The following is a 23619-nucleotide window of genomic DNA, read 5'->3' on the forward strand; positions in this document are numbered from 1 at the left end:
CATGTTGTTTTGTTGCTAATACAACAAGCATTGTGTCCTCCCCCCACCCACTCACCCACCCACCCATCCACCCACCCTTCCTTCCTTCCTTCCTACTCCTTGTCATTAATTGTGGATTAAACAACACATACAGAACAGGCATCTGGTGAACACAACTGCAGGAATGAACTCCTAGCCTAGGTGTTACTTTGAAAGTGCTGCCATGTAATTATTCCGACCCAACTTCAAAGAAGATGGTCAATCTTTCCATGCGGAACATAGTGTAATTGTGTGTTCCAAAATGTCTGCCATATAAGCATAAGTGGTAGCGTGCTTGTTGAGAGTCGACTACTGTTTGTTGTAGTTGTCAAATATACTCTTGAGGTTATGGAAATATGATGTCATTGTTATTGTCAGAGGATATGACAGCTACTACAACATAAGGATGGTTAACATATTACTGTTATGTGTCGACTCACCGCTTTGGACATTGTGGTTCTTTGCATATACTATGCTTATTATTTATTTCGCCTGAAGGCTTAAAAGCCCACACCAGTAGAAATCCACTTTTTCCAGCTGAAAGACGATGGCCAGAGCTTACCCATGATGTTGCTCAACAATTGAAGTCAATAGTTATCATTTTTGTCAAGTATAATATATTTGGGCTTGAAGTGACAAATCTGAATTGTGCACTTTGTGCAATTCCATGTGAATGAGGTGTCTTGTCCTGTGATATGATATACTAATTATTTTCAGCCTACATTTGTTTCATTTCAGGGTTTTACCTCTCATTTAATCCTGCATGGGCTGGCTTGGCTTTGCTGTACCGTGGCCGAAACCTACCAACAGCTTACCTACCAAAGGTTGCACCTTTTACAATGTCGAAAAACGCATATTAGCTATCTTTGAATGATTATCCATATTACCGGAGATTCATTTTATTTTTTCAAACTATTTCTTTGGCGGATTCGCATCTGCAATGTACAGAAGATGTGAAAACGTTGGCGATAACAATAGATGACGAAGTCAAAACCCAGCAACAACAGATAACATTAGCTATCTAGATAAGATTAGCAATATAGCTAGCTAGATAAGGTTAGCATGCTAGCTAGCTACAACGACTACTGTCAGTGCCGTAATTTCCTTGTGGAAATTACCACACCCAATTCATGAATAAGTAGTCTTCGTCATTCGTCTGAGGTGAAACCTTAACGTGGATTTCCTCTCTAGGACAGGAAATTACGGTGAAATAGTGGCGGCAACTTCCTCTGGGGGGTTGGGGGGTGCTTTAAAGTTTATCTGTATTCAATGCTGCCTTAATCTGTAGATAATTGTCACTAATTTGATTTAGATTTTTGACTAGATTTCATGTACAAGCACTACATTAAATGTAAATCACGATGTTTAGTAGCTGAAAGTCTGTTGTTGTTTTCTTATGAAACAGAATCATAGTATCAATAGATCACTAGAACATAAGGGACTAAACCAGGGGTGACAAACTCATTTTGCCACATTCGATTTTCAATGAGGTCTGGGGGATGCACTGAAAAAGTGTAATATTTCCTCTGCGTCAAAATTTCCCCCAAATAATCCTCTATCCATAATTTCTTTTTAAAGTTCTACGCTCCCTGGTGGTCTATCTTTCATTTAGGTGATTATTAGCGAGCTGGATACAGTAAACAACATCTGTATGAATGTAGGTCCATTGTGATTACTACACAGTCTCTATTTTAGTCATTTGAAAGACCCTACAGGACTGAACTATTGTTTCAAGGGATATTGGAGCTTTTCTGAAGCTTCTCAGTTTGGGTGTGTGTGTGTGTGTGTGTATGTGACTGTGTCTGTGAATGTGTGTGTGAAAGAGGGAGAGAGAGGCAAGACATGAGCTTGTCAACTCGTATTTAACCTGTAACCCGAGAACCTGATAACAACGAGAGGGAGAAAAAAAGGGGGCTTTCGTCTTGTGTCAAGCTCAAGTCCAACCCCTGCACTCCTTGGGAAATTTACCTCGATATACTTCTGATGGTTTTTTTCCCTCTCTCCTTGCTTGCGAGCATGTGCTCAGAGTGAGAGAGAGAGAGTAAAGGAAGAAGGAGTGACTAAGTGAGAGGGAGGAGAGCAAGGAGAGAAATAGCGAGAGAGCGGAGAGAGAGAAAGGGGGGATTAGCAATAGCCCGCAGCCAGACTTTCCCAATTTGTTGGTGCTGAGTGCTGCAGTGTGCTGTTCCAGATCTTGGGTGTTAGGGCTGACTATTTGGCCCTCTTCGTGGCACTTGACCGTATAAAGAGACTTGAGACATTTCTATGCTCATTTTTCTGGCAAGAGAGAGAGGAACGAGAAGCCAGAGCTATTAGCGTGGAGCCTTGTGAAGCCAGAAAAATACACACCTCTCTCTCTCACACACACCTCCACGATCTCTCCAGCCTAGGTAGGCAGCCTTTGGATTACCCCATCTAGTGTGCATGCCGACAAAGCAAGCCATTCTCTGCCTCTCTGCACACTGAAAGAAAGGACGATGTCGCACTAAACGTGGAAACAGCAAAAGAAGGAACGAGTGAAAGAGAGGGCGAGAGAGAGACAGTGAGAGAGGATGGCTACGGCTGTGTATCAGGTAAGAAGAACAGGCTGGTCCCACGCTCCTCTCGTTTGTGAGGAGAGCGCTTATTTACCCGGTAGTTATGTCTGGGATTTGAGCTAGGTAGTCTCCGGTCTAGGTTGTGCAACTCCAGCGGTGAATGGAATAGCAACCCCTGGCAGTGGCACACTGTGTTTGCTTGTTCTGCATAAAGAAACAGCAAGTTCTAAGTGCTCTCAGATGTGTGTGTGTGTGTGTGTGTGTGTGTGTGTGTGTGTGTGTCAGACATACATACAGACAGACAGACAGACAGACAGACAGACAGACAGACAGACAGACAGAGACAGACAGACAGACAGACATAACGAGAATAATGAGACAGAATGAGAAGGGGAAAGGAGTGTGTGCACTGTCCATGTGAAATAGAGGATCACCTTTCAGTTCACTACATGCACTTCCATGTGGTAGACAGTAGTTAGTTTATTGGTACCATCATGTTATGGTCCATTTAGCATGCTTTGGGTGGTTCTGTGTTGTCACTCTTCAGAGCTTGTTCTCAGGACATAAAATGGCTTTTTGCCCCCTTCACTGAAGGATCTATTTGTGTGTGTGTGTGTGTGTCTTCTTTGATGGTGTGTGTTAGAGAAAATGAGGGGAAGTTGGAGAGTTTTGTGTGTATCTGACAGGAATGACAAATATGGCTGTAAGTGGCGGGCAATAGGTGTTCCCCTTGAGGGTTGTTTGTGTGTGTGCGTCTGGGTCTGCATGTGCTGCCGGACCTGCCTCTCCCCTGTACCGTTATCTCTGCCTCTACTGTAGCTCACTCCCCTTTTGACTCAGAGGCTCCATATACAGTGCCTTGCGAAAGTATTCGGCCCCCTTGAACTTTGCGACCTTTTGCCACATTTCAAGCTTCAAACATAAAGATATAAAACTGTATTTTTTTGTGAAGAATCAACAACAAGTGGGACACAATCATGAAGTGGAACGACATTTATTGGATATTTCAAACTTTTTTAACAAATCAAAAACTGAAAAATTGGGCTTGCAAAATTATTCAGCCCCCTTAAGTTAATACTTTGTAGCGCCACCTTTTGCTGTGATTACAGCTGTAAGTCGTTTGGGGTATGTCTCTATCAGTTTTGCACATCGAGAGACTGACATTTTTTCCCATTCCTCCTTGCAAAACAGCTCAAGCTCAGTGAGGTTGGATGGAGAGCATTTGTGAACAGCAGTTTTCAGTTCTTTCCACAGATTCTCGATTGGATTCAGGTCTGGACTTTGACTTGGCCATTCTAACACCTGGATATGTTTATTTTTGAACCATTCCATTGTAGATTTTGCTTTATGTTTTGGATCATTGTCTTGTTGGAAGACAAATCTCCGTCCCAGTCTCAGGTCTTTTGCAGACTTCATCATTGCTTCCAGTCCTGTATTTGGCTCCATCCATCTTCCCATCAATTGTAACCATCTTCCCTGTCCCTGTTGAAGAAAAGCAGTCCCAAACCATGATGCTGCCACCACCATGTTTGACAGTGGGTATAGTGTGTTCAGGGTGTTGAGCTGTGTTGCTTTTACGCCAAACATAACGTTTTGCATTGTTGCCAAAAAGTTCAATTTTGGTTTCATCTGACCAGAGCACCTTCTTCCACATGTTTGGTGTGTCTCCCAGGTGGCTTGTGGCAAACTTTAAACAACACTTTTTATGGATATCTTTAAGAAATTGCTTTCTTCTTGCCACTCTTCCATAAAGGCCAGATTTGTGCAATATACGACTGATTGTTGTCCTATGGACAGAGTCTCCCACCTCAGCTGTAGATCTCTGCAGTTCATCCATAGTGATCATGGGCCTCTTGGCTGCATCTCTGATCAGTCTTCTCCTTGTATGAGCTGAAAGTTTAGAGGGACGGCCAGGTCTTGGTAGATTTGCATTGGTCTGATACTCCTTCCAGTTCAATATTATCGCTTGCACAGTGCTCCTTGGGATGTTTAAAGCTTGGGAAATCTTTTTGTATCCAAATCCGGCTTTAAACTTCTTCACAACAGTATCTCGGACCTGCCTGGTGTGTTCCTTGTTCTTCATGATGCTCTCTGAGCTTTTAACGGACCTCTGAGACTATCACAGTGCAGGTGCATTTATACGGAGAGTTGATTACACACAGGTGGATTGTATTTATCATCATTAGTCATTTAGGTCAACATTGGATCGTTCAGAGATCCTCACTGAACTTCTGGAGAGAGTTTGCTGCACTGAAAGTAAAGGGGCTGAATAATTTTGCACGCCCATTTTTTCAGTTTTTGATTTGTTAAAAAAGTTTGAAATATCCAATAAATGTCGTTCCACTTCATGATTGTGTCCCACTTGTTGTTGATTCTTCACAAAAAAATAGAGTTTTATATCTTTGTTTGAAGCCTGAAATGTGGCAAAAGGTCGCAAAGTTCAAGGGGGCCGAATACTTTCGCAAGGCACTGTATGTAGTTGTGGGTCCATCCATATAATTAATAATACCTTATAATGCTTGTGAGGTGAGACATACTGCATTAAGCCATTCTCCTTAAATGTATAAGCTGTGTAGGTGTGTATGTTGTTTGAGAAGTCAGAGGTGTGTGTGTGTGTGTGTGTGTGTGTGTGTGTGTGTGTGTGTGTGTGTGTGTGTGTGTGTGTGTGTGTGTGTGTGTGTGTGTGTGTGTGTGTGTGTGTCCACCCAGCACCCAACACTAGACCCTGACCCTGCTCCCTGTCCAATAATAACCACAGTCACTCTGTCTCAACCGTGAGAAACTAACAGCAGTTTGGGAATTTTTGGCTCTTATAGCAGATGCAATTGCATCCAATTTGCCTCAAATTGGGGGGGGGGGGGAAAGAGCAACAGCATAGGGAGAAAACTTAGAGAGTATTCATCAGTGAGTTTGGAGCTCGTGGGAAATGAGCAGTGTTTGCTCTTGAAGACATCCCAGAGGTAATGTATACAACATTCTGTGTGTGTGTGCGGATGTGTGTGTGTGTGCGTGTGTGTGTGTGTGGATGTGTGTGTGTGTTTGTGTTTGAGTGTGGCGCACCCCTGTTCATCAGTCTCCAAGTATCTCTCCTCCTCTTGCTTCTTCCCATTATTAGCCCAGTCCTGGACAGAATTCCTCCCCGCTTGCCTCACCATATCAGAAATTCCTTGTTAATGTTTGGCCAAGAGAAATGTGAACCAATATGGACCGTCTCACTAGAACATTTGGATGAAGCTTGTTTTGTGTGGGAATACAGTCCCTATAGCATCCATTGGCAGGGAACCCGAGAGAGACTTGGTTTCAGTTTTGTCGTGGAAGCATATTCATTTTCACCTTCTGTCTGTTAGCCAAGCTTTGCTGCAGTCCACATCGGACACGTCGCGATAGATGTCCCCATGCAACAAAATAATGTATCACCGAGCGAGCCAGGGAAACAGGTGAATAGTAGAGTTGCGTTTTAGAGCGAGAGCAGGTGATGAAGGGGTGTGTGAGTTTTGAATGTGAGAGAGAATGTGTGTGTGTGTGTGTGTGTGTGTGTGTGTGTGTGTGAAAATGTCTCACATCATGTCCTATAACCACATAGACTGTATACTGAGATCCTGTAGAATGTAGAACATTCTTCTTATTTCCGCTGCTTGCCTCTAATTGTGATTTAAGAGCACTTTAGAATTCCAGGTCCACCATTTTACTCTGCCCCTAAAACATTTGGATGAGGATTTTGGCAGAGCAATGCTTTGTACTGTGCGGTAAGGAATGTTGTTTGATGAATGTCTGTTTAAAAATGTCCCATTATGGAACTTTGTGGCTTGTTGCATTTCGTGGATATTTTTATTTTTTATTATTATCATTTTTTTTTTTTTAACTAGGCAAGTCAGTTCAGAACAAATTCTTATTTACAATGACGGCCTACCCCGACCAAACCCGGATGACGCTGGGCCAATTGTGTGCCTCCCTACACACACACACACACACACACACACACACACACACTGCAATCAGGGGAACAAGAGTTTATCATACAGGTGTAGGATCTTAATTTGATCGCCCTGTTGCTGGAGAACTTTCCTGCAATGGACAGGACATTATAAATTTGTAGTGTATTTGAGGTTTAAAAAGGCTTCTAAAGCTTAGAATTTCCACTTTGAAATGAGAATTTCCATCAGGAAAAATGTAGCAACCCCTATAAAAATGTACATCAATTATAATCCACATAAACATTTACATAATAATTATTGTTAGTGCAGGATTATTTTCCTAATGTAGCAAACTGGCTCAAATTAAGATCCTACATCTGTAGACCCTCACTCCGTATCTGTAAAACGGGAACACCGTATCTTGTGCGGCACCACTTTGTTTACATTCCTGTTGTGTATTTTAGCAGCACCAGCTTCATTCCTCCTCCCCTCCCGCACCGTGTTATTTTCCTCTTCCTTGATGGTAAACATAAGTACAGCTTCTGTGTGTGTGTTCAAGCGCGTGCAAGTGTACTGTGTGTGATGGCTAATCACGTCTGTCATCTATGTTTCGGTGCAGTCTGTGCGTGTGGATGTGTTTCAATCCCTCTCCAGGAAAGATAACGGTCCACCATTTGAATGTCTCTACAGAACATAGTGCTATCCTATTATCAACATTAGGTAAATCATCCAAAACATATGGTTTGTTATGATCTGGTAGTAGTTATTTAGGAGTTATTTTTTTCTGGTCCTGTTTTAAACATGTTCCAGCACTTTAAAGTTATAAGCCAGATACACTGTGATTGGTTTACAGGAACAGTTTGACGAGAGACATCTCCAACAACTACCTGCTGTCACTAGTGGACACCTGGGCCCCACATAGTTACTGGTAGGGGAATGTCTTTTTAACCCAGGGATCAGATTACAATCTAAGCCTCTATAACTCCTCACCCTTCCTTAAAGAGATTCAGAGACAGTCAGGCCTGTCCATATGGAAGTCATGCATATCCTCATAGTGTCCCCTTAAATCAGTTCAAGATGTGTTTCTCTCCAGAGACCAAAAGTGTGAGATTCTCTGCATCATACGAGGAAACTCACACAGAAGGTGCTAACGTGCTAAAATGCTAGTTGTAGGGTTCCAAAGGTGAGAGCAAGCAAGGGCCACAACAGAGTCTGTTTTTTCTCCTCTGTGGCACGTAATTGATAAATGATTGTACAATCATTGATTGGCTAGGGGGAGACTGTTCTGAGTTGCTGATTAGAAGGAAAGGACAAAGGAGAAGTAAACACATTGGCATGAGTTTGAGGCCTGAAGTCGATATTGTTCCAGAGAGAGACAAGAAACGACAGCACATCAGACAGTGTACGTCATCATATACTGTGCCCAGTTTATTGAAAAACACAACCAGCCTCGGTACGCACTCCATCAGATTCAACGCTGCTTTAACGTCGGCACACATTATGAGGCAGACATTAGCACTGCACTAATACATGTGTCAATGGTTAATTGTTTACAGTCTGGCTTTTAGTGAGATGAATAAAATCTTTGAGGGCACAGGGCCATGTTTTCTGAAGGCCCCTATACTTGAAGAGGGATAAGCTAATGTTACACATGGCTACTTTAAAGACTTTTGGTTCCTCTACAGTAAAACTGTTGACCGACCCGAAAGGGAGGTTTGTTGAGGAGATTGGGTGAAAACATCCTGCGTGTTGTTTTGGGCATAGTGAATAGTTGTCCATTCAGGTGTCACCTGACAGAGGGTCAGAACATCTCATGGCAAAGTAACCTTAAAGAAGGTCACGATAACTCATGACTAAGAGTTGCCAGTTAAACAGTGAAAAGCCAACTGTGGCCAAAATATGCCCACTCACGTGTCTATGAAAAGGTAATAAAAATGTTTTTTTTTTAAAAGTATAATAATGCTATGTTGTTCAAGAGAATGGTGTGATGTAACTAAAAAAGAAATCCATAGCGATCGTAATTGTGCAAATTAATGTCATGCCATGTGTTGTCTGGTATGCTTTACAGGTGTGTGTTTTGGTAACACTTAAAAGGAGAGCAGGACTAAAGTAATTATATTGCCTATAGCCCCATTGTCATCATATGTTATGAAGATTGCCCAATGACTTGTAAAGTAACACATTGTACATAGCACAATTTAAAACTGACCTTCGATCAGTGTCAGGGCTCATCCTCATCCTATTTCTATACTCTAGTCACACATGGTGCACAATGGGATCTAAAGGTCTCACGGTTCTCCACCAACAAAGTCTAGTGCCATGCCAGCTCCTCAAGACTAAGGCCATCCAGAGCCCCTATAATACCCCTTAATGGGGAACACTGGGCCCAGACATTTAATAATAGCTGATTTCTCCAAAATGCCTCCATGCAATTAAGACGGCGGTCTCGCCTCACATAACGGCTCTTTATTGACCAGTGGTTGCTGCTGGAAGGGAGTGAAGGAAAGGGATAAAAGAGGAGAACGAGACCCTGTTTCCGCTCCTCTGTTCGCAATCCCAGCCTTTGCCGTGGCCTGTAAGCTTGACAAGGGGGTTTACATTTGCGGCTGCGGGTAACATTGTCCCCGTTGATTACAGTAAAATGGCAGCCCGGTCGGTTGCCAGTTCTGTCAGAATCAATGGCTCGCTGTATTTTGTCTCTTCAACCACATCCCACCACCGTAGTAGAACTGAGTCTTCCACGGCCCTGTTTGACCCTCCTGGGACACCGTCAGTCAAATATGGAGCCCGGCTCACATGACTGCACCATTATGCTTATTGAAAGTGACTTCTCTGACGACCCCAGGGAGTAGAATAGAATACTATATAAGATCACATTGATGGTGGTTATGTCCTTAACATTGTGTTTTGGTGTACAGTGATTGTTTTGAATCTATAGTTTACAACTCATAGTTTGCCCTCTACAAACCTATTGGAGTCTAGAGTAATTCACAACTGACAGAGGTTGAATGATGCCCATTCCCACATCAATAGTGATCAATAGAGATCCTACTGTACATTCAAGAAAACTAGTTACAAATGCAACTAAGAAACTAAGACCCTAATACTATACTATCCAGCATGGCTAGATAGTATAGACCAGAGGTAGGGAACTACACTGAACAAAAATATAAATGCAACATGTAAAGTGTTGGTCCAATGTTTCATGAGTTGAAAAGATCCCAGAAATGTTCTATGCGCACTAAAAGCTTATTTCTCTCATACATGTGTATATCCCAGTTTGTGAGCATTTCTCCATTGCCAAGATAATCCATCCACCTGACAGCAGTGGCATATCAAGAAGCTGATTAAACAGTGCGATTATTCCACAGGTGCACCTTGTGCTGGGGACAATATAAGGTCACTCCAAAATGTGCAGTTTTGTCACACAACACAATGCCAATTGGCATGCTGACTGCAGGATCGTCCACCAGAGAATGTTAATTATTAACCATGTTAATTTCTCTACCATTTCTCCACCAATGTCATTTTAGAAAATTTGGCAGTAAGTCCAACCTGCCTCACAACCGCACACCACATATATGTGTGGGCGTGTGAGGGAGCGGTTTGCTGATGTCAATGTTGTGAACAGAGTGCCCCATGGTGGCGCTGGGGTTAAGCTACGGACAATGAACACATTTGCATTTTATTGATGGTAATTTAAATGCACAGAGATACCGTGACAAGATCTTGAGGCCATGTTTGGAATGCTCTGGATCGATGTGTGCGACAGCGTGTTCCAGTTCCCGCCAATATCCAGCAACTTCGCACAGCTATTGAAGAGGAGAGGGACAACATTCCACAGGCCACAAACAACAACCTGATCCACTCTACGTGAAGGAGATGTATCGTGCTGCATGAGGCAAATGGTAGTCACACCAGATACTGACTGGTTTTCTGATCCACGGCCCCACCTATTTTTTTCAAGGTATCTTTGACCATTAGTAGCGTATCTGTGTTACCAGTCATGTGAAATCCATAGATTAGGGCCTAATGAATTGAATTCAATTGACTGATTTCCTTATATGAACTGTAACTCAGTAAAATCTTTGAAATTGTTGTATGTTGCGTTTATATTTTTGTTCAGCAGCGGGACGGTTTTTGTCTGGAGCGGATGGTCAAGGTGCCGGAACAATAATGATTAAAAAAATAAAAATAAAAATGTATTTTAGGGGGCCAAAAAAAATCACTTGCACGCATGTTGCCAATGCCCTGGTATAGACCCAAAGCCCCTCCATACATTATCACTTTCTTGCAAAGGCTAGAGAGGCTAGATAGAAGGTAGGTACCCTCTTGCTTTGTCCCTATCCCACCCATCATTATCATCAGACAGCATGTGCATCCCCCACCCCTACTCCTCCCAAAACTCCAGACGACTCCCCGAACGCTATGTGAAATATTCTCTCCCTGGGAACCATGGGTGCGCGCCAACAGTTGAGTGCGGGGAAGGGGGGCTGTGTTCCACGTAACATCCCCTCCCATGAGGTCTCTCTCTCTCTCACTCTCTCTTATCCGGCCCTCAGTCTCCCTGTGGAATGTTTATGGAATGCAGGCCCTAGCTGTTTCCACGGTTTCATCAGAAAGCCCTTGTGTTCTTGTTTGCTTTTTCTGCCTTGATTGATGGAGGGACTTTAGTATTGGAAAAAAGGCAGGAAACACCTTGCCAGGTCTGGATCCTTCCATGCTGCAAATATTCACCATCCAGACCAGTAGCACTAAAACTACAGGGCTGGTCATGCAGCCAGCATGGAGCAGTCAACTGATCTTCAACAGAGAAACTGGGGTTGACATAGACTCTTGCCCTCACATTCGGCTGCGATATTATAGTCACAATTGGCAACAGTGTCATATAGTACAATGTTATAATTTACCTTCCAGGAGCAGAAATGGAGACTTGTATAAAAAGTTCAATGACAGGATTAGTCTTTGAGTTTGTAAGCAGGTATGCTGTACATTGTGTTTGCATGTATATGCGCGCGTGTGTGTGCGTGTTTCTGTGTGTGTGTGTGTGTGTGTGTGTGTGTGTGTGTGTGTGTGTGTGTGTGTGTGTGTGTGTGTGTGTGTGTGTGTGTGTGTGTGTGTTTCTGTGTGTGTGTGTGTGTGTGTGTCTGTGTAGCATAGATGTGTTTTCTCCAAACTCCATAAAGGAAACCACAAACTTTACTGAAAAGTGTAACTCTTTCTATGTTCCCCAAATGGAAGAGTTTATTTGTTCTGCTCACTAACATTTCAATATTGGCTCTGGAATGAAACTGCGGTGATTAATGCTTATTTGAGCGAAGGTATGCAGTTGGCGTCCCAGAGATGTGTATGTACTGTATCAATATTGCTCTAATGGAGTCAATTATGGACTTATTTATTTGCACATCAGCAATTCTGAGCGATTGTGTGCAAACACAATTGTGGTTATAAGGGAGTGTGTGTGAACAGTTTGTACTTATTCAGCATGTGTGTATGCGCGCGTGTCTTTGTCTTGTGGCGCACCCATGTCTGTATGAGGGATAGAGAAAGACATAGACATTCACCCATCTATCTCACCAGAGACCTCAGACGCCAGTGAGAGATAACTCATGTTTTGTGCCAGGTAGTCTGCTGTCACTGTGTTTCCAAAACTAGACCCGGAGCATCAAACCAGCCCACCTGCCCGGGAAGGGGATTTCTGTATCCCCATAACTCTTCTCCACAAATGTGCTAAATGCCAGCCAGGCTGCCTGCCTGTCAGTGCTAGCCTGTCTCAGCCTGCCACAGCTCCCTGAGAGACGAAATAACTATTGCTTTCCAAGGCTTGACTAAGGCAATGATAGTCAAATTGAGTTATAGTACTGTATGTCAGCTCAAGGGAACCAAGGGTAAGTAATCTAATGTTGCCATATCCCAATAGACTTAGACTTACACATATTATGATAAGCTACAACACGATACAATACATTGCAATTTTACAATAAGGTGTACTACAATGAAATACTCATACACTTACCTATCGCATTGTATTTTCTTACATTTGATCATATGGGCATTATCTTCTTCCATTGCTTGGTCATGTTCAAATAACTTGTGACTCTGATATTGTTTCATGGCAGGAATCCACTATTACCCTCATACACACGTCTCCCTCGTGATTGGAGATTAACCTTCACCTTCCCCTCTGTTATCTGTATCCTAAGCAATAACCAACCTTTTTAGCCTGTTCCCAGATCAGTTTGTGCTGTCTTGCCAACTCCTATGGCCACACATACAGATCTGTGATCAGGCTACCACTTTCTTGCTCTCCTTGTTTCTGCCTCCCCTTTTCCCCTCTTTCACTGTCTCCATGGGGTTCTCAATGCTTGGCCATTTGCCAAACAATAAAAACATGGCAATGTGCAAATCACCTCATTGGTAAATAAGACTTGATGCCACATGTCATCCTGAAGAGTCTGGAGGAAGTGTGACCTCACTGTGCAGTAACAAAAGAAACAAGGCATAGCTTCTCTGCCGTGTGACAGTAGTTCTGCCAAACAAAGATGGAGTGAGAATGAACAGGCGGCCCTGTTGAAGACGCAGCAGGCCTCTCCTCGCCAGGGAGAATAAACATGGCAGGGAATTAGTGTGTCAAAGCCTGCTCTATTCCACACCCCTCTTTCACCCCTCTGCCATGTGCGCTCTCTCTCTCTCTCTGTCTCTCTCTGTCTGTCTGCCTGTCTCTGTCTCTGTGTCTTACTCTCTCTCTCTCGCCCTCTCTCAGCCCCTCTCTCTCTCTCTCTCTATCTCTCTCTCTCTCTCTCTCTCTCTCTCTCTAAGATGTTACTCACATCCATCCCCTTGCCTGGCCCTTCAGTGTTGCTAAATGTTTTTATTTTTTATTATTTTAACTGTATTTAATCCAGGTAGGCTAGTTGAGAACAAGTTCTTATTTACAACTGCGACCTGGCCAAGATAAAGCAAAGCAGTGCGACACAAACAACACAGAGTTACACATGGGATAAACAAACATACAGTCAATAACACAATAGAAAAATCTATATACAGTGTGTGCAGATGAAGTAAGATTAGGGAGGTAAGGCAATAAATAGGCCAGTGGCAAAATAATTACAATTTAGCAATTAAACACTGAAGTGATAGATGTGCAGATGATGAATGTGAAAGTAGAGATACTAAGGTGCAAAGGAGCAAAAAAATATTTTAACAATATGGGGATGAGGTAGTTGGGTGGGCTATTCACAGATGGGCTGTGTACAGGTGCAATGATCTGTGAGCTGCTCTGACAGCTGATGCTTATAATAAGTGAGGGAGATATAAGTGATTTTTGCATTTAGTTCCAGTCATCGGCAGCAGAGAACTGGAAGGAAAGGCGGCCAAAGCAGGAGTTGGCTTTCAGTGAAATACATCTGCTGGAGTGTGTGCTATGGCGACCAGTGAGCTGAGATAAGGCGAAGCTTTACCTAGCAAAAACTTATAGATGACCTGGAGTCAGTGGATTTGCTGACAAATATAAAACGAGGGCCAGCCAACGAGAACATACAGGATGCAGTGCTGGGTAGTATATGGGGCTTTGGTGACGAAACGGATGGCACTGTGATAGATTACATCCAATTTGCTGAGTAGAGTGTTGGAGGCTATTCTGTAAATGACATCGTCGATGTCAAAGATCTGTAGGATAGTCAGTTTTATGGGGGTGTTTGGCAGCATGAGTGAAGGATGCTTTGTTGGGAAATAGGAAGCCGATTCTAGATTTAATTTTGGATTGGAGATGCTTAATGTGAGTCTGGAAGGAGAGTTTACAGTCTAACCAGACACCTAGGTATTTGTAGTTGTCCACATATTCTAAGTCAGAACCATCCAGTGTATTCATGATAGACGGGCGGGCGAGTGCGGGCAGCGATCGGTTGAAGAGCATGGATTTAGTTTTACTTGTATTTAAGAGCAGTTGGAGGCCACATAAGGAGTGTTGTATGGCATTGGAGCTCGTCTGGAGGTTTGTTAACACAGTGTCCAAAGAAGGGCCAGAAGTATACCGAATGGTGTCGATCTGCGTAGAGGTGGATCAGAGAATCACTAGCAGCAAAAGCGACATCATTGATATATACAGAGAAAAGAGTCCCCCATAGAGACTGCCAGAGGTCCAAACAATTTGACACACTAAACTCTATCTGAGTAGCTTGTGAACCAGGCTAGGCAGTCATTTGAGAAACCAAGGCTGATGAGTCTGCTGATAAGAATGTGGTGATTGCCAGAGTCGAAAACCTTGGCCAGGTCGATGAAGACAGCTGCACAGTATTGTCTTTTATCGATGGCGGTTATGATATCGTTTAGGACCTAAGCGTGGCTGAGGTGCACCCATGACCAGCTCAGAAACCAGATTGTATAGCGGAGAAGGTACGATGGGATTCGAAGTGGTCGGTCATCTGTTTATTAACTTGGCTTTCAAAGACTTTAGAAAGGCAGGGTAGGATCTAGAGTGTTTCCCCCTTTGAAGAGGGGGATGACCGCGGCAGCTTTCCAATCTTTAGGGATCTCAGACGATATGAAAGAGAGGTTGAACAAGCCAGTAACAGGGGTTGCAACAATTGCGACAAATAATTTTAGAAAGAGAGGGTACAGATTGTCTAGCCCAGCTGATGTGTAGGTTTCCAGATTTTGCAGGTCTTTCAGAACATCAGCTATCTGGATTTGGGTGAAGGAGAAATGGGGAGGCTTGGGTAAGTTCCTGTGGGGGGTGCAGAGCTGTTGACCCGGGGTAGGGGTTGCCAGGGGTTGCCAGGTGAAAGCATGGCCATCTGTAGAAAAATGCTTATTGAAATTCTCAGTTTTATCAGTGGTGACAGTGTTTCCAAACCTCAGTGCAGTGGGCAGCTGGGAGGAGCTGGGAGGAGGTGCTCTTATTCTCCATGGACTTTACAGTGTCCCTGGACTTTTTGGAGTTTGTGCAACAGGATGCACATTTCTGTTTGAAAAAGCTAGCCTTTGATTTCCTAACTGCCTGTGTATAATGGTTCCTAACTTCCCTGAAAAGTTGCATATTGCGGGGGCTATTGGATGCTAATGCAGTATGTCACAGAATGTTTTCATGCTGGTCAAGGGCAGTTAAGTCTGGAGTGATCCAAGGGCTAAATCTGTTCTTAGTTCTACATTTTTTGAATGGGGCATGCTTATTTAAGATGGCGAGGAAAGCACATTTAAAGAATAACCAGGCATCCTTTACTGACGGAATGAGGTCAATATCCTCCCATGATACCTGGACCAGGTTGATTAGAAAGGCCTGCTCCCTGAAGTGTTTTAGGGAGTGTTTGACAGTGATGAGGGGTGGTCGTTTGACCGCGGACCCATTACAGACGCAGGCAATGAGGCAGTGATCGCTGAGATCCTGGTTGAAGACAGCAACGTTGTATTTTGATGGCAGGATGGGTAGGATGATATCAATGAGGGTGCCCGTGTTTACGGATTTAGGGTTGTACCTGATAGGTTCCTTGATAATTTGTGTGAGATTGAGGGCATCTACCTTAAATTGTAGGACGGCTGGGGTGTTAAGCATATCCCAGTTTAGGTCACCTAACAGTACAAACTCGGAAGATAAATGGGGGGCAACTAATTCACATATGGTGTCCAGGGCCCAGCTGGGGGCTGAGGGGGGTCTATAACAAGCGGCAAGAGACTTGGATTTTTAAAAGTAGAAGCTTAAACTGTTTGAGCACAGACCTGAATAGGATGACAGCACTCTGCAGATTATCTCTACAGTAGATTGCAACTCCACCCCCTTTGGCAGTTCTATCTTGGCGGAAAATGTTGTATTTGGGATGGACATTTCAGGATTTTTTGTGGCCTTCCTAAGCCAGGATTCAGACATGACTAGGACATCACAGTTGGTGGAGTGTGCTCAAGCAGTGAATAAAACAAGCTTAGGGAGGAGGCTCTGATGTTAACATGCATGAAACCAAGACTTTTACGATTACAGAAGTCAACAAACAATAGCACCTGGGGAATAGAAGTGGATTTGGGGGCTACAGAGCCTGGGTTAACCTCTACATCACCAGAGGAACAGAGGAGGAGTAGGATAAGGGTATAAGAACTGGTTGTCTCGTGCGGTTGGGACAGAGAATTAAAGGAGCAGATTTCTGGCCGTGGTAGAATAGATTCAGGGCATAATGTACTGACAATGGTATGGTAGGATATGAGTACAGTGGAGGTAAACCTAGGCTATGAGTGACGATGAGAGAGGTTTTGTCTCTGGAGGCACCAGTTAAGCTAGGTGAGGTCTCCGCATGTGTGTGGGGTGGGACAACAGAGCTATGTAATGCATTTTGAGCAGGACTGAGGGCTCTACAGTGAAATAAACAATAAGAACTAGCCAAGACAGCAGTAGACAAGGCATATTGACATTAGAGCGAGGCGTAAAGCAATCACAGGTGTTGATCAGGAGCGCTAAGACAACAACGGGTAAATGGCAATGAATGGGCAGAGCGGGTCAGTTAGGTACATACAGGACCTGAGTTTGAGCCTGGGGCCGACAGGTAAACAAAATGAGGTACCATGTTATTGAAACAGTCCAGGGGGCTTTAGTTGTGTAGCCGAGTGATCATAAGGTAAATAGGTGAGTCAGAGTGCCATTCGCTAGTCACTACTACGCTAGGCAAGCAGAGGACACAGCGTTCAGGGGCTAGGAGAAGGTTCTTCGGCGACATCGTAATAGAATAGCCTGTTGAGACCACATCGGGTGATCACGTCGGCAGTCCAGTCGTTATGGATCGGCAGGGCTCCGTGTCGACAATAAATGGTCTAGGCCTATTGGCAAAGGAGGTATTTTAGCCCTAGATTTAGCTGGTATATTTACATTACATTTAAGTCATTTAGCAGACGCTCTTATCCAGAGCGACTTACAAATTGGTGAATTCACCTTCTGACATCCAGTGGAACAGCCACTTTACAATAGTGCATCTAAATCATTAAGGGGGGGGGGGTGGTGAGAAGGATTACTTATCCTATATATGTATATGGGCCTAGCTCGAGGCTAGCTCAGGGCTAGCTGGGGTTGTTTCGGGACAGAGGCGTTAGCTAACAGTTGCCACTCATTTGCAGCTAGCTAGCTGCAATTATCCGGTGTATTGATCCAGAGTGGCAGGAATCCGGTGACATGGTTGAGAGAATCAGTCCAATATGCTCTGGGTTGATATCGCACTGTGCAGACTGGCAGGTGTTGTCCGAGCTAAGGCTGGCTGAGCTAAAGCTGGCTGGCTGGTGACCGAGAAAAAGGTGAAGACCGCTAGCCGTTGGCTAACAAAGACTAGAAGCCAGTTAGCTGGCTTGCTTCTGATGGAAGTTCCAGTAATAAGGAATAAAAATTGCAGATCCGTACCACATTGGGTGAGGCCGGTTGCAGGAAAGTATATTTAGTTCATTCGTAGATAGAAAGTGAGAATAAGATAAATATGAAAAATACTAGCTATTTACATTTTGAGAAGGGAAACAATGTTATGTAGTCAGTGTGGGATGGATCAGAGCTTGGCAGTCAGCTAAAGATGTTCGACATTTCACACTGAAAGAAAAAAAGAGAAAGGAACGCATAGCTGTTGCTCAGACGGAATGTTCTGAAGGGGAATGGGCACTGGCATATGGGCCAGCGATTCCACTTCATTCCTTTCTCTATTGTTTATACCCAATAAGTCCAAACTAACACAGAATCTTGCAAACTAAGATACCCCTGCTACGGAAAGCCCTCTGTTATTGGTTACGCCAAGTAAATTGAATTTGCACACTGAATATTTCTATGAGGAATTGCCAGATGCATGGATGTATTGGGTCTGGGTAAACATTAAAGCACTCAGGAGCGGCCTTGTGTTTATGCCAGTGCCAGAGGATTGAAGGTTTGAGTGGTGATATGCCCCATTTTTGTCGCTGTGGAAATACACCTGACCCACCACGATTGATTCATTAAATTGTAATGGTAGCCTGGAGTGCACAAGCAGCTCACCTGTCACACTGCCACAATCAAACAATTTTTGAAGAGAAGGTTTGATTACTTTTTATTTTCTCTGACCACTTGTGGCTGCGGGACTATCAACGCAAGCTAAGCCATGATCCCGAGCCATCAACCCAAACTGAGCAATCCTAAACGTTTTTTAAAAATCAATAACCAGATAAGTCAAATCTCTCTACTGTAGTTTATCTGTAGTAGCTCAACACAATACAATGTTTGTACATCCTCCCCTGTAAGCAATGAACGACTGTATATCCAGTACTGACAGAGCCATTTGCCATGGACTTTTGTCTGCGGGAAATTGACTGTGATTTAATGTTGTTAACACAAGCATGTACAGAATGCAACAACACAATTACCCTTTATTATATTGCACTTGTTCGTACACTTCGATGGCATCAACACACGGTCATGGCACTCTGTACAGTAATAAGGAATACAAATTGCAGATCCGTACCGCATTGGGTGAGGCCCTGCACCCATACACTGACAAAGGCTTTATGTTTTTCCCCATGCTAACTAAAGTGGACTGGAAAAGTTTTGTCCCACCTCTCCTTCCACCACTGTAAATGTATTTGTAAGTCGCTCTGGATAAGAGCGTCTGCTAAATGACTTAAATGTAATGTTAAATGTAGTACATCTCTACTCCATTTGAAACTGTTACCTTAAAGGTCCTTAAAGGCATGACAAAGTCCTGATAGAAAGTAACCAGAGAGAGAGAAAGAGAAAAGAAGGTAACTTTTTCGGCGGGGATCCCACTTTTTCCACCAAATAATTTCTTTGTGACCCCACCCCAAATTTAATGATACAACTTTAACATTTGTACATTTAGATTTTTACATCAGCAAATAATCTCTTGTCAAAATGAAAAGCAACCAATAAATACATTTACTCAAAATAATTGTCGAATTGCGTTTCTCAATAACATTGTATACTGTCCCATACAATAGTCTGAACTCTTAATAAAATGTAGTTATTTGTTTTTTGGGGCGACCCCACCTCGTTTCCCCCTTATTGTCACGACTTCCACCAGAGTCGGTCCCTCTCCTTGTTGGAGCAGTGTTCGGCGGTCGAAGTCACCGGCCTTCTAGCCATCGCCGATCCACTTTTCATTTTCCATTTGTTTTGTCTTTGTTTTCTACACACCCGGTTTCAATTCCCCCATGACATGTTCATTATTTAACCCTCTGGTTTCCCCCATGTTTGTGTGCGTGTTTGTTCTATTGTTCAGGCTGTTACTGACGGCTGGTATTTTGTTGCCGCGTTTTGTTAATATGCCCGTTTATTTCGTGGTACCGGTATTTTTCCCGCACATTTGTATTGTGTTTATACTGGTGTTATCTTTGTATTACATACCTTGTCCACGCATCTCCGCTCTCCTGAGCCTGACTACTTTCACCAGTTACCCACAGCCTTGACACTTATGGGGTCGCGACCCCGACTTCCAATACCCCTGCTCTACATTATGACATAATTTTGAATAAATCATTATGAATGCAACTATATTCATTCACCTGTATTCACAAAGTCACCTGGAGGCTCACTGAGGCTCTCCTTCCATTCTTTTTGCCACACCTTACCATTCTCCACCTGCAAATCTGTTCACATTTCCAACTCTTTTTTACTCATTTCTCCCTCTCTTCTGCACTTACTTACTTCTAGTTTTCAGAGTGTCAGGGTAATATTTTCTCAGTGCGGTTACCCACGGTTTGACTTGCGGTGGGCCCAATGCTAAGTGTTCACCTGGTCCTCCTCTTAACAGTCTCTGTGCCTATTCTTTGACCACCTGCCAGGCTACAGGATACATGCTAAACTATGTGCTACAGTTGGCCTCTAAAGCCAAGAGTACAACTGAATGGAAATGGCTACCTAGGGTAGAATCTGAGTTATTTTATGGGTAGACCTCTTCCATTCTGTCTCAATCTAGCCTTTTGTGGGTTCTCATTATTGTGGCCAAGTAAGGAGCCCGAAGGGGTCAAGGATTATGTATTTACAAGATTATTAGTCCAAATGTCGTCATCCCATTGGAATTCATACACATTGTCTCACATCTGAAATGCCATCACTTGGCTGTAGGGAGTGTTTGAATAGACCCACACGCGTGGCTTTGTTTCAATTGTTCTACCTTTTCTTCTGGTCTTTTGTCGAACTTACTCACTAAGTAAGTCTATGTCCCTCCACCTCCAGCTGTGTTAAAATCCATTAAATTGCATTGAATGTGTTGTGATAATTGTGTTGTTTGCTCTATAACCTGTTAGTTCATGTGCCTAACAACTATTGATTTAGAACCATAGAGAGTTACCCGCAAGTTGCAAAGAAAAATGGAGCTGCCTCCACTATTCAAGCACCATTTCAACATTTCAACATCATCAAATCACTTCAATTTAGTCTAATCAACATGACCTAAATATGATGTGGATGTCCATGGTTCTGATTTATGTTTGCTTGTATGTGTGTGCGTAGAAAAACTTGTTGACTCACCCTACTTGTAGAGAAACGTCGATGCCATCCTCTTCTCTTTCATGTTGACTCACCCTACTTGTAGAGAAACATCGATGCCATCCTCTTCTCTTTCATGTTGACTCACCCTACTTGTAGAGAAACGTCGATGCCATCCTCTTCTCTTTCATGTTGACTCACCCTACTTGTAGAGAAACATCGATGCCATCCTCTTCTCTTTCATGTTGACTCACCCTACTTGTAGAGAAACGTCGATGCCATCCTCTTCTCTTTCATGTTGACTCACCCTACTTGTAGAGAAACGTCGATGCCATCCTCTTCTCTTTCATGTTGACTCACCCTACTTGTAGAGAAACGTCGATGCCATCCTCTTCTCTTTCATGTTGACTCACCCTACTTGTAGAGAAACGTCGATGCCATCCTCTTCTCTTTCATGTTGACTCACCCTACTTGTAGAGAAACGTCGATGCCATCCTCTTCTCTTTCATGTTGACTCACCCTACTTGTAGAGAAACGTCGATGCCATCCTCTTCTCTTTCATGTTGACTCACCCTACTTGTAGAGAAACGTCGATGCCATCCTCTTCTCTTTCATGTTGACTCACCCTACTTGTAGAGAAACGTCGATGCCATCCTCTTCTCTTTCATGTTGACAAAAACTGTCTATCACTGTCATACAGTACACACTTTTATTTTTTTTTGTCCTAGGCTACCTGGCTAAAATGCTTTGTCGCTAGCCTAGCTTCCATTCATAAGCAACGTTAGTTATCATTAGCCTTCTACAGCTAGCTACATATTGAACTAATGGTTGGATCAGAATCGCCGTTATAATAATTGCCCAGTACGGGGAATTAAGTTAAACCACAAGTCCAAATCCCTATCTCCATCCATGGATAATTTAGCTAGCTAGCCATCGGAGGACAACAACACAACGAGATGCAACAATTCAAGTTGTTTCTGTTAATGACCTAGACTCTTAAAGCAATTTGATAGGAGACGCCAAATCCAAGTTGACTTCCCTTGACATGTTTTTTCCCCCCGCAGGACCATTCACAGTTCCCTAGCGCAACAATGATTGGCAAATTTGTTATACTTTTTTTGTCAAGGGAAGCCAAATGCTTGCTGGCTTCCCTTGTATTCAATGCTATGGGCGGCAACGATGTCATACTCACTTGTACCAGACAGTACCCGAATGATTTTTTTGGGGGTGGGGCTTCCCTTGGTGTCAATGAATACATGCCACTGCTGCCTATTAGGATATTTGACTGAGATTAGCCTTAGCCCTTAGCCTTGTTAATCCTCAGTATAGAGCACTTGCTTTAACACACTTGTCAAGTGTTACTGATTTGTGAACCAATCCTGAAGACAACTTTCCATTCCCCCACCAGCATATGTCATTCACAGCAACCTCGATAAGCACATCCTCGATACCAATCCGACCCTGAAAATTCATCACTCAAGGGAGGGTCATGGAGGATTGCAGGGCAAGTGGAAATGGGCAGGAATTTTGGGTGAAACCCACAAGGTGTCAGAGTGGTTATTGATTGCAGGTGGACTTAACTATTAGCAGCAGGAGCCTGGGGGTGAAGTGGGGGCCATGTGATGAGATGGGCCAGGCCCAGGGAGGAGGCACCTCAGCGGGGCTCAGACATTCCCCAGGCCCCTTGGAGTCCTTGGATGAGCTGAGAGGCATGGAGGGGGCAGCTGTCAGTGTGTGGAGTGAGCGGGAGGGTTGGGGGGGTGAGGTGCAGACATGGGCAGGCATGGTTGAGGTGATTTGAGGAGGGTAACAGTGAGGAGACTTGAACCAGGCTGAGATACTGTACTTTGTCAACTCACGGCTCCTCTAAATAATAACTGCAGCCTTTCCCAAGAGACAAGTGGCATTCCATGGAGCTGTCCTCATGCTACTTGATTTATCTAGTTACAGTCAGTCATTAGTCAGAGATACAACATTTATTTTGGTTTACACTGTATTTAAATAGTTCCCTACAAATGCTACATTCTATACATGCTCAACTAACTACTATGCACCTCTTTTTGCTGGTATCAGATAGCAATGCTTTCCTGTTTACAGTCCGCATTCCTCTATTCCATCAGGGTTTTGAGTAATGGCCTCCAAAACGACAAGGACTTTGATGACCCAACGTGACCCACGCATCTGATATAACCTTGTGAATCCAATAAGCCGACTCACACCCCAATGGCAACCGTCCAGTGATGCTTTTAGCTTGATCCAATCAGCATGTATATTGGCTGTATAGTCACACTAGCAATGTCCAGTGTTAATTTCTAGCTTGAAAACATCCAGTTGACTTTGAGCTCCCTGAAGATCTTGAGATTGCTTTGTTGTAAGGACCAATGGGCATTCAGGTGAATTTGTGTAGACCTCTTGTGCGTTTGTGAAACTTCACTGCAAATTAGTGACCACTGTCGCAGTTATACCTTCATTGTGCCAACATTTTAAGGTAATGCCTTAGTCAGCTTAGAAAATCTGCACATTCCATTTATAGCTTCACGAATAAAACTCCATTGATTTATGAACAAAGAAATCAGAAACAGACACAATAGAGAGAGTTAAGCATTGAGTCGTTGCTGCCATGCATTGTGAAAACAACTGCGCTATGGAGGCTTTTGCTTACAGTACAAAGAAGTCGCACGCTCGGTATTAGAATTGCAGATCAACCACTGTATGGGCTTAG

General features: G+C 43.5%; 1 protein-coding gene across 8 annotated transcripts in view; it reads left to right on the plus strand.

Moving 5' to 3' along the window:
- LOC135547286 (tensin-1-like) overlaps nucleotides 1–23619 on the plus strand; it is a 293490-nt gene that overhangs the window by 151827 nt on the left and 118044 nt on the right. For 2 of the 8 annotated variants that reach the window (XM_064976128.1, XM_064976131.1), the window contains exon 1: nucleotides 2053–2591. The exons of the other annotated variants lie outside the window; for them this stretch is intronic. In XM_064976128.1, coding sequence (XP_064832200.1) covers nucleotides 2571–2591 — 21 coding nt within the window. In that variant the 5' untranslated portion in view covers nucleotides 2053–2570. Of the gene's footprint in view, nucleotides 1–2052; nucleotides 2592–23619 lie in introns of those variants that run through there. 8 annotated transcript variants of the gene reach the window in all.

The sequence above is a fragment of the Oncorhynchus masou genome, chromosome 10 (genome assembly GCF_036934945.1).
Source record: "Oncorhynchus masou masou isolate Uvic2021 chromosome 10, UVic_Omas_1.1, whole genome shotgun sequence".
NCBI classification, from domain to species: domain Eukaryota; kingdom Metazoa; phylum Chordata; class Actinopteri; order Salmoniformes; family Salmonidae; genus Oncorhynchus; species Oncorhynchus masou.